The 12,168-nt window shown below is 36.9% G+C and overlaps 1 protein-coding gene across 7 annotated transcripts in view; it reads right to left on the bottom strand.

The window, feature by feature from the left end:
* AGFG1 (ArfGAP with FG repeats 1) overlaps window positions 1-12,168 on the bottom strand; it is a 35,385-nt gene that overhangs the window by 8,177 nt on the left and 15,040 nt on the right. For 4 of the 7 annotated variants that reach the window (XM_072343984.1, XM_072343986.1, XM_072343987.1 and 1 more), the window contains exons 3-7: window positions 8,467-8,582; window positions 7,754-7,916; window positions 6,579-6,735; window positions 2,594-2,713; window positions 795-1,004 (exon numbers count right to left, since the gene is read on the bottom strand). In XM_072343984.1, coding sequence (XP_072200085.1) covers window positions 795-1,004; window positions 2,594-2,713; window positions 6,579-6,735; window positions 7,754-7,916; window positions 8,467-8,582 — 766 coding nt within the window. The remainder of the gene's footprint in view (window positions 1-794; window positions 1,005-2,593; window positions 2,714-6,578; window positions 6,736-7,753; window positions 7,917-8,466; window positions 8,583-12,168) is intronic. The other 3 variants (XM_072343989.1, XM_072343990.1, XM_072343991.1) reach the window with 2 other exon arrangements.

Below are 12,168 nucleotides of genomic sequence, written 5' to 3'. Positions count from 1 at the left end.
AAAATTCACTAAGCCAAGGAGACAGGACAACTTGACTGAATGTAGTCTTACTGTAGGCTAGTACTGAATTCAGAGTGGAGCTGAATTTTGCATCCTTGCTTAAAGATTACTTAAACTCAAGTTTTGCCAGAACCATGTTAACTGGCAATGATTAAAACCGAGCAGAAACTTTGCAGTACCTATACGTTTATGAAAAAAATTTAAGAGCCACATATATTGTGGATGTGTGCAACTTCAGTGCTTCAGCAATATCAGAATAAAACTGAGCATGAATTTCACTAGCATCTGGAAATCTGTTTTCAAGACATCATTTCTTTAGTATACAAGAAAACCCCACAATTTATTTTAAGAATAAGTTTATAAAAAACTAGAGCAAAATCTTTTGGAGTCAGAGATGGAAAAGCTACCCTGGCACTTCTATGCAACAACTGCAGCTCTCCATTCAAGATTCTTCACCACACATTTTAGCACACAAATATTTGTATGTGTATATTTGAAGGGTTGTTTTTTTCTTAGTATACTATGCCTTGAATATGTGTGTGCGTGTGTCATTGCATGATCTATCATTTAAATATTTAAACCTAGAGTTATAATAACAAGTTCTCAAGCAGCAGTCTTTAGAAGACACCCTGGAGCAATGCCTTAAAGTCTTATTCTTATACCATACACATTAAGGATGCATTGAAGTAAAAAAAAAAACTGATAGCTTTAAGTTATTAATTTGATGGACACAGTTATCCCTATGGGAAGTATACCAACGTAGTATAAGCATGTCAAAGAATAAAATTTATTACCTTGCCCTGCGCTGAAGATATTATCTAGATTAGCCAAAGCTGCATATTTGTCTGCTGACTGGAGACCTGGTTTATTCACTGCAGCTTTACTGGCTCCAGTTACTGTTGCATTGCTCTGAGAAGCATTGAAGGCTCCAAAATCAGCACTGGAGGATTTGGGGAAGTTATCAAAGTGAGCAAAGTTTGCATTCACTGATCCAGCACTTCCACCTGTAACAAAATAAGTTAAACATGATCGATGCTTTCTCCAGCTTTGATGTGTTTCTAAATTCTCTGTGGTTATCTGATGTAACATGTTCCCACTATCCCATCCCACAAGTGAGACCCTTTACTCCTATCCTTCAAGTTTACATAAGGTAAAAACAAAAACAGAACAACAGAAAAGCACCACCACCTATGTTTTCTAGTCTGCAGCTCAGGGACAGAAAATGTTAACAGCTTAAATCAGTCACAACTACATGCTGCCCATTAGCTGTTAAAGTAATTTCAGCAATAATATTCTCACTAAAAAAATACATATTTGTATGAATAGAGAGAAATAGAGAAGCTTCATTCTCTGTCGTGTGTCTAATGAATAACTAATACTAATATATTTGATAGTTTTAGATGACAGCCACAATTCTAGGCAAAAACCCAGTAGCTCAGAAGCCCAAGAGAAGAATGATTCTATGCCAATGTTTAAAGAGAATTGTGGGGTTTTTTTTATTCCCATATTTTCAGACTACATTCAATCAAGAAAGACTTTGGGGGCAGATAGTTTATAAACTGGTTCCTTATATATCTGGTTTCTGCTGATGATACACAAATCAATTTGAAAAAAAAAATCTGGCTTAGGTCCACACAGTTGAATGTGTTTAAATATGAAACTGTGAGCTTCCATCTCTTCACTGCCCAGACTATTTTGTTAATATAGGCGGGGCACGTTCTTAAATGAAATGTTCCATTAAGCACATCATAGTTTTTAACAACTGGTTGAGGATTCCACTCGTACCACAAAAACAAAGCTTTCTAATAGTTTAATCAGCTAGGTTAAAACATATGTAACAGTAGAAACGATGATACTATACTACAATGGCATAAAATGAAGCAAGCTGAGTTCTCCACTGTGTGGAACTTACTGTGCACAGCCTGGAGAGGAAAAGCTGAAGTAAATTCACCAAAACTGCAGCTAGATGAAAGCGTTCTGAACGCTGGACAGCCAGAAATTGTGTGTGGGTTAAAGTTAACATAAGAAGGGAGAAAGAAAATTTGAAAAAAAGTTTAAAACGACACCACACTCAAAAGAAAAAAAAAGAAAAGAAAGTCAGTCAGCCAAAGATCTCGACAAACAGCAAGTGTAAGCTCAAGCAAAAGTTTTAAAGCATGATCAAACTAAAGAAAAGTAAAAAAAATAAATCTTAGCAACTGGCTCTACACATGAAGCCAAACACTAAAATGTGTGCAAGTCACACATGTGAGCAGACATTTATTTTGGTACTGTGATGTGCGTTTGAGTCTTAAGCTCTTCACTTATAAGATAAATGGTCAATTCGTGATCAAAGACAGTATTCTTTACTCAGTTGTTTCAGGTGTAGAGCTCACAAACATATAGTGCCATAAAGATCAGACTTCTTAGCAGCGTTGGAAAAAGAAAATCAACAACAAACAGAACGAATTAATTTTGAGTTTCCCCAGAGCTTCAGATGGCTTGACTGCATTCAAGGCGGCAGGTGCAAGAAAAACTCAGCATAAGTATCTTCCAACAAAAAAGTAAGGGATTATTTCAATTAAGTACTGATCAAAAGTGCTAGGAGTTCTACCTGTATTTTGGGGCTGAAAAGAAGACTGACTTGCTGTGGGGAAACCTCCAAAATTACTCGAGCCACTAGACTGTCCAAATGCATCAAAGTTTGCAAAACCTGCATTTGCAGAGTTCTGCGCTGTAAATTGCAAAGGAACAAAACATGTTAATGGATATGGGAAACAAACATAAAAAACAGATGTATTAACTGAATTTATGGTCATGACAGCCACCAACAGTTGTGTCCCATCTCCTAATTGCTTTTCACACGAGAAAAGTTATAGATTATTTTGGAACAAGCTTTCATGACTTATTTTCATAGACCTATGCCTCCTTCCTCCTCCTCACCCATGCTACTACTAAACTGCATGAGCTGGTAAACTCAGAGTGTCTGCAATTTTGATTGATCAGGGAAAAACAACTGAGAGTACAAATGTTTACCTGCCAAACCCAAACCAGGCATCATTCTAAATGTTAGCTTTCAAAACAGAACGCGTGGACTAACCGAACATTTCTTTGGGAATAAAAACAAGGTGTTCTTGAAACATACTGATAACTTGAACTTCTACAATACAAAGCGCTTCTTTCCTGAAACCTTATGTCCCGGCTTCAGCTTGCACAGATTTGTTTTTCTGCATAGTGCTTGGTATGATGCACTGTTTTGGCTTTAGGAAAAAAAAAAAAAACAAAAACCCATCGATAACACACTGATGTTTTCTGTGCAGTGCTGCACAGAACCAAGGACATCTCAGTTTCTCAGCTTCTTGTACTGCCCTGCCAGCAGGGGGCTGGGGAGAGCTGAGAGGAGATAGAACCAGGACATCTGCCTGAACTGACTAAAGGGATATTCCATATCATCTGGCATCACATGAAAAACATACAGAACTGAGGGCAGTTGGCCAGAGAGGCAGCCACTGATAAGGAAATGACTGGGCAGCAGTTGGCAGGTAGTGAACAATGGTGTCTGTGCATCAAGAAGATAACATTCATGGACTGTAACCACAAAATAGCATCCAAGGAAATTTCAAACAGAATTTCAGTCTGTCCCTTCCTTTTTGTGGAATACTATAAAAGGAAATAAAAGGGAAAAAGTCTGTTTAATTTCTAATACCTGGGCATTGAAACATTAATATATTCAAAAGGAACAAGGAGCCTAATTCCTCAACTCCAGGTAAAGTCTTAAACATATAAAAAAAGAAATATTTGAATTCTACTTTGTTTCTTCTTAAAACCAGTACCTTTAAGAGGGATAAATTAAGAACTTAACTGCAACTCACTCAAAAATGAAAGTGATGTTTTAAATATTGATGCACCAATTGGATAATGACTACTCAGACAGATGTTTAATTAACCAAATAGGATTCAATATGCAAGTGTTGCTCCTAGAATCATGACTTTTCTCATTTTAACCTGTCACGTGGATAAAGATCTTAAATAACTTTTGAATGTAGACTGCAGAACTACACCATATTATATTACAGGCCACTGAATTTTGCTCTATCAGCTGACACAGAATACAACTTGTAAGCAGGTCCAGTAGAGTTCTAAAGACTCCTGCATAACATTCCGATGTTAATCTTGCTCTATTTCATGTGGTAGCATTTAAATCTGTGCTGAAGCGGCACAAAGGTAAAGATTGGGTAAGACTTGTACTTTCCTGTACTGAAATAATTTGTAAATCATGTTTTAAAGTTTCTGAATTGACAGTCCATCCTAAGCTCTCCACCCAAAAGCCTCAGAGCAGCGCAAAGTTCAGGAACCTGAGGAGACTGCAAATCAGCACAGACTCCCAATCACTATTGTGATTATAAATCAATAAAACAGTTCAAAAACTTGCTGGTTACATCTCCTATTTGACATGGAAACACAAGCTACACCCACAGCTTAGTTTCTTCTGTGAGGTTTACACTACCTAGCATGGAATAAAAGGTAGGAGATATTCAAAAAATCCTAATGTAAAGGAAACAATTACAAAATTGAAAGGCAGTTCTCAAGAAGGCAGTAACTGTGTCACACTTTTTTTTCTAAATAAAGTCTCCTCCGCTGTTAGTGACAGAGTTATCCTGTGTCAAACCTACCTAAAATCACTTGTGCAGACAACACTCTAGTCTATTAGTTTGTAGGCCAAAATGTTTAATCCTTTTTTTGACACTCTTACCAGTATGGATGCTACCAAAAACTGTTTTTATAAAGAGATACTACCACCACCTTCAAAATACCATCGTTTTGCAGAAACTATGGGACTTAAGTACAGGAAACACATGTAAAGTCAGCACATTTTCCTCTCAGTGTGAAACCATATCCTGAGCCACATACATTAGAAAAATCTGGGGAAAAAAAGGACCATACCAGAAGTGACACTTCCCGTACCATCTTTAAGCTTCACAAATCACAGCACAGTTCTCTACCATATTCCTGTCAGCTGCTACACTTGGTTGTGCTTTAATTGCAAAACCAGTAAATTACATTACTACTCAGATTTTGCATTCTAGATTTTAATTTCCTTGAGTCTGTTTGGGGTTCTAAAACTTTTCTGTAGGAGTCAAGGGACCAACACAACATAATAACTGAAACAGAAAATTAGTCACGACCCCTGGGCATTACACAGAACTTTGATTTTTCAGCACCTGCTTTGATAAGAAATTAACATAAACTTAAGGTTATATTTATTCTAGAATATTTATACTGTTCTTTTACCCATTCAAAAAAAATGGACCAGAAGAGATACAGCAGTTTTAACTAGATTTGGAACACAGTACTGAAATATACCTTGAACAGGACTTCCACAACCTAGAAGTCACACGTGTTAGGTATGTGTGAATACAGATTAATTCAGTACAAATTTAAAACACTTGAATGTCTACAGTAGAAATGTACAAAATACTGACCAGTCAGCATAGGTTTTCACACTTAAATACACCTTTCAAAACAGTGATTAATGTGAAATCTTACATTAAGGACTTCACAAAGCACACTACAACAGAATTTCCTATTCTTTATTACTGATTTGAACTAACTGTGCACCATATTTTGAAAGTTAAATTTAAGCAAGTCTTTGATACTTTGCTTAATTCTTCAAGCGTATGACAGGAGTCCCCCAGTCACTCTTCCTCTCAGTTGTTAACAGCTTCAGGTTTCTGAGAAATGTCTGTTTTTCTTGTTGGCTTAGCAGCACTAGCTCATCTCAAAAAAAACTAGATGAAAAACTCATTCAGGCCAGGCAGGCAAAGGTACTTTCCCACAATTACAATGCAAGTTCACAACAACATACTTCAGCGACTGCAGAATCAACTTTTTATTTCGGATAGAATTCTATGACCTGAGATATTTGGCTGAAAATTCGCCCTGAGGGCTCAATACATTTTACCGAAGACTTTCTTAAAAGAATAAAAGCCTACCCCTTCTACCCAGTGAAGACATGCTCAAGGCTTGTTTACTCTCCCTGAAAGTAGAGACTACTACACATATAGGCTTTATTTGGTTTTCAAATGGAAACACAAGGAGGGGGTGGTAGAGGGAAAAGTCATTCTTTAAACTGAGGGTGCCTTTGTCTTTCCTGTAACAAACTGACAGTTATTGTCAATGCTTTTGATCTCCCTTAGTCTTTTTATTTGCTTTCTTTCCATGATTGCTCTAATACTTCTCAAAAAGAAAATTAAAGGTCTAATATCAGCTTCTTTCTACATTCTGTTACTCATCCTTTCACTCTCTCCTCCAAAGAATTTAAAGTTCTGTCAGTAGGCAGAAAATGTTCTAATCATACATATCATAGAAAATAGCTACAGCAACTCCCACTCCAAAAAGAAAAAAAAATACCAAAAATCAGGATTACCATTAGTTGTGTCTTCTGCTTCCACATAGAAAGATCTAAACATAATCGACAAAACACTCTCAAAGCACAGAAATTAGATATACCTTGTGGGTAAGTGTAATCCAGAGTAATCAAAAATTAAAACCACATTTTATGCATACAAAACAAGGGATACGTTGCTCAGAATACTTACCTGTATGACTGTTAAAGTGTGCAAAATTAGCAAAATTTGCTGTTGCAGCTGACTGAGGAGCGGGAGCAGCAAAGATATCTGAGCCAAGGTCACTGAGAAGGTCAAATTGTTTCTTTTCTTGTTGCTGCTGTCCTTGAGATCGGCCTACAACAGGAGACTACAAACAACATCCAAATTAGCTAAAACAAAACCGATGTTTTACCAAATAGGCTTATACAAAATGCTAAAGAAAAAAAATAAAAAAAGACATACTAAGCTTACTTCCTTAAGAAGTCATTTATTCTTGAAGTTCAAGGTGCTGTATACAGCACAAACCTTTCTCCTACAGTAGGAAGATGTTATTTTACAATACCATGGCAGCTTTTAAGTGAACTCTGCAGCAGACTTGTGGATTAAAGGATCAAATAAGAACAAATTAACAGCTTAAAAGCAAACAATGTTAAAATCATGCATTTCAAACTGTAAACACTGTTCAAATTCAAGCAATAAAACTTCATTTTACAAGTTGCAAAATAGTTATTCATTGCATTCTGAAGAAGTTTTCAGAATTCAGCAGGAGGAAAATACTGAGGGATGTCACAGGAAGGCTGCAAGCTGCAAATTCCCAATGTGAGTCTGTACGAGGTCTGCTGAAGAGCTGCCTGCACCCTAAAGGTAAAAACATTTTTTCAAAAGCCATCTTTGATTTTAAGTATATGTACATAGTGTCATTTGGCTTTATATCAGCACACAGAGGCTTTGCAAACAACACTCAGTAAGACAGCCACAGAATAAGGAAAAAAGTAACAATTAACACGCATGCTTCTCACATACGTGCTCTTAGCCATGAAATTAATAATGAATGTCAGCTATTTTATTGTTTCTTTAAGAAAAACATGCTTAAAATATAACACACTGGATACAGCATATTGACATACTTAAGCAGAAAAGCAATTGTAATTAGATGTGCCAGTCACACACACACACACACAAAATCTGTATTTTGAAAATAATCATGAAAAAATCATTTTTATTTAAATAGAAACAACTTTAAATTTAGAACCTGATATGTAAGCACTTTTATACTTCAATAAAATAAATAAGCTTAAATGGTTATAACATAAAAGCTGCTACTGCAACAATTCCTATGCCACTGAACAAGATATAGTACTGAATAGTTCTGTCCTGTTACTCACCTGGCTAGGTGTGCCCTTGTTTAAGTGCAGTGCAGGTGCAGCTTCTCCCAATAGAGATTTGAGGGGCTTCACCTCAGGTGTGCTGCTTGTACTACTAGCAGAAGACCCCGATATGGATGCGTGGACTGATGCCACAACCTTTGCTTGCTCTGGGGGAACATACCTACATCCAAAGGAGCAATTGTTTTTATAAGTTTAACATGAAAAGTTCTGCTGAACATCCAGTTTTCACACTTGAGTCTCGTGGAAGATCTCAGCTTTGCTGTTCTAACCACTGACCCAACAACAAACCACCAGCAGTTTCCAAAACGCCTATGAGTTAAATGTCAGATTTTTTTATTTTTATTTTTAAATGGACTAGAATGCCAATTCATTCATTTTTAAACTTATTTTATTTGGAATACAAACCACCCACACCTTCTACCTCCTAAGAAAAGCCTGCATGACTCCTATTTCACATTGCTGTTGAAATAGAAATGGCTTAAGATAATGTCATTAATATGAACTACGCACTGAGAAAGTTCTTTAAATAGTTATTTTTCTCCCTTCTGCTTTCCTGTAGGATCTATGAATAAAAGTTCAATAGAGCATTTTACCTTAGAGCTGTGCAATCTAGTCTAAAGAGCACACAAAAGGGAAAGTACACTCAAGAATAACAGTCAATATTTACTTCTTGTCAGAAGCAAACATTGTAAATTGCAAAGCTATCTTACCATCTTTTCTTCTCATATTTTTCCTGGAGAAACTCCTTTACTTTCTGTGGATCCCTGAAGTCTGGAATTGCTGATGATCTATCATCAAATAGGCCTAGCCAAATCTGTTTGCACACCTTAGAAGATTAAAAATAAAGAAGACTGGTTAATAATAGAAAATACCTTAGTTCAAAACCTATTCAAGTTTGATTGCTAATGTAGGCAAAGCATTAGAAAGTGTGTGGCTGCACAGTTTTTGTTCCAGATCAAGCTTCTGGTGCAGCACGTACTGGTCTAAATACTTCAAGTCAAAAGACCATCTGTCTCTGCAGGGCAAGTGAATCCTAACATCCAGTTCCACTAGAAAACACTGCTTTTGCAAAGTATATGCTCTCATAAAAGGACAAAGCATCTGAACACTACCTATGATGAACTTTAGCCCTTCTGTTTCACTTGCTTCTACGCACAGCATTACTTGTACCTCACAGTTTAAACTGCTTCAACAGATTCCACGTTACACCATGAAGTTCCAGACAGAAGCCTTAAAATATTTCCATTTTACTCATTATGATACTGTTTGAGTATGGGATTTTTATTTCATTTTTAAATAGCCTTTCTTACCTTTCTCTAAACTTTAGGTATCATTTTGGTATCAAATATTTTTAAGTGACCATCTATGAGAGAAGGAGGAGAAAGAACTACTCTTCCTTTGATTTCATTTTTTTAAAATTGCAGTTGTGAGATAGAAAGAATCAAACCAACTGTAAAGCACGCTTCAGAGAGGAAATGTGACTGTTCTCAAAAGCAAAAGACACACAAGTTTGCGTACTGTTATAATCAGCACTTACAAATACTCCACAAGTATCCTGAACATGCATACCAGACATCAGCAAACCTCTAGAAACAGGCACTGCCATTTTGATGAGATTTCTTCCAGAGAAACAGAGTCAAAAGATTTATGATGCACATCCTTTCTTCCCACACCACTTTTGAAATCATTCTGGCCATCCCTCTTCTAAGCCTCCTACAACTGCTCCCTTCCATCCCTGCAATAGTATCAGGTCTTCAGCATCATCTCCAATGACCTTCAGAGGAAGCACGTACTCAAACAAGTGTAGGAGCTGCACAGACTGACTGCCTTGAAAGCTGGCATATTAAGGTAGCAGCTGTGCTACTTTCACTACATCACCTTCCCAATACAGGCACTAACTCTGGTGGGGGAGGTGGGTGAGAGGGTGCATCTTTCCATAGCCACTTAACTTTACCCTAATTGTAGCAACAATGGCCATCACATTTGATCAGTCATTTCAAAGATTTATCTGGACTAGACAGACAAGAAAAAGTACATATTTCACATTTGACATTGTGATTTCATTCAGCTTGATTAAATCTAATACTCCACTGTTTACTGGATAGAGGCAAGCAGTGGGAAACATTTAAGAATCAAAGGACAGCTAAATTAATGATTCAAATACTCAACTAAAAATAACATTAGCAGCCTCTACTTCCAATAAGCTCATCAGTTCTACAGCACTCATTTAGCAACTATAGTCCACAAAAGAATTAAGTTTAACATACTGTTCAGAGTTTGCTAAGAAACAGTCATCACTTGCAGTCTGTTCATGGATGAAATGAAACCAAAGGTTACTGTGTAATACTTCTTCATATGAATAGGTTACAAACCACAGACTTGGTTAAACTCAAAAGCCTGCCCTAAAATAACAGCTAGGAGTATGAAGCACTATTTTACACAGTAACAATCTTTCAATCCATCTAAGCATTACTTCTACAGCTGCAGTACACAACTAGAAAATGTTCACGTCTACCTTTAGAAATCTGCAGTGGATGCTCTGATGTGAGCCTGCAGTAGCATTTTTACGTTTATATTTGTAAGTACAACTGCACCAACTAGCAGCCAGCTGACTGCCAGGAGCTGAAAAACCCTGTTTCTGGCTAAATACAGTGGGAATTGGTATACTGGAACTCACTCACAGTTGTTGTCCCCTACTTCCCTCCCTCCACCCCCAATCCCAGTTCTAACTTTTCAAGGAACACCCAGAAGCACAGACAGAAAGAAAGAGCTGTACCTAATTTTGGACAAGCCTCTATTTTACCCTGCAACTCGTAGAAAGGGCTACTCACTGATGATCAGTGTGCATCCAGCCTAAAATAAGATCATGAGCAAAAGAGGAGGTGCTGCTCCCTACTCATTTTAGGCCGCTGAAGTCTTCACATTTCTTCTACAACACCAAAATCAGATCCAAGAAACCCATCACAATTACTATGTCACTAGTAGCATGGAAGTTCACTAAGAGATCAGTTCAAATTCAAACCACAGAGTTGTTTTTTTGTTGTTGTTCATTTTGTTTTTGTTTTTCTAATTTTTAAACTTCTTCCCTCAGTCTTCTGCTTCATCTTCAGAGTGAGGTGCCTAAGCAGGGTGGGAAGAATACATCAATAACAAAGACTGACTCAATGACCCCCTGGGCACTACTGGCTATTTCTAGGAGAAAGAGAGATCCTTTACAACCAGCTACATTACCAGCTACACAGCTAGAGCAGGCAACAGTTGTGTGTACACAAATAGCTGTAGGACTATAAAAGGAGGGCTGTACTGTCCAAATACACTGCTGGTTTAAAATACTTGATGCAAGCTTCTTGAAGGAGTTGGTTCTTGCACATTTAACCTTCAGGCTTCTAAAAACATTTCCTGGAGCAACTCTGTTCTTCTAAGCACTTGAACACAAAAGCAGTAACTGAATATGTCTTAAGTCACCATAACAAGTTAATTAAACCTGCCAGGCATTGGTTCTCTGTCACTGGAAGCAGGGAGAAGAGTATTTCTAATACATGCGTAAGAGGGGAATACCACAACATACAGCACCCAAGCAGAAAAACCTACATTTAGTCTCACATGCTTCAGCAAGCAGCGCTTATTTTAATTAACAGTTTTCACTAATATTTCTACTACCATTAAACTTCCATACGCCTAAATTTCACTTAAGTTTCATTACATAAAAAATTTGTAAAGAGTAAATATAACATTCTGGAAATCTTAAATTCAAATTAATCTTCTTAGAGATTTTTTTTTTTTTTTTTTTTTTTGGTTGTAAATTAAGTTTTAGTATCACATGGGAAACTAATAAAAGACAGTTATGTCTATTTCTGTATGGAGTACCACCCAATGCTTTGAACATCAGCAGCCACTGGGAGCGAGCACTGAGAGCACAATAAAAGGCCCGTTGTCTTTGCTCGTTTGCTAGTGACCTGTATGCTCTTTCTAGCTATACTTTTGTTACCATCATCTGACGAGACAGGGATCCACAATAATGCATTGATTATGCTTCAAGCAAGCTGTAACAGACCATGGTCAGCTGTCTACAAAAAAAAAGTAAATGGCGGAAAGCTGCACAGCATTACAGAATGAAATCAAACTTGGAAATTATAACATGGCAATACTAACTGTAGTCAGAGACAGAACTTGTTAACACTGTAACTTGAAATAGTCACCTTTCTATCATATTAAGCTACAAAGTTACTAACTACAATAGCCAGTGCAAAACAAAGTGAGAAGCAGTTTTATTGACCAGATCACACCATTTCAGAGCCATTCAAATGTTAGTCTTACAGGAAAGCTCAAGGAAGTTGTTTTTATTTTTTATTTTTTATTTTTGTTCTTTTTAAATTAACGTCACATTATTTGAAGCCTAGTTACAGTGGGGT

Source organism: Excalfactoria chinensis, chromosome 9, assembly GCF_039878825.1.
Source record: "Excalfactoria chinensis isolate bCotChi1 chromosome 9, bCotChi1.hap2, whole genome shotgun sequence".
NCBI lineage: Eukaryota > Metazoa > Chordata > Aves > Galliformes > Phasianidae > Excalfactoria > Excalfactoria chinensis.
The sequence above is the reverse complement of the archived record's forward strand: the minus strand, read 5'-3'. Positions and strand labels throughout refer to the sequence as shown.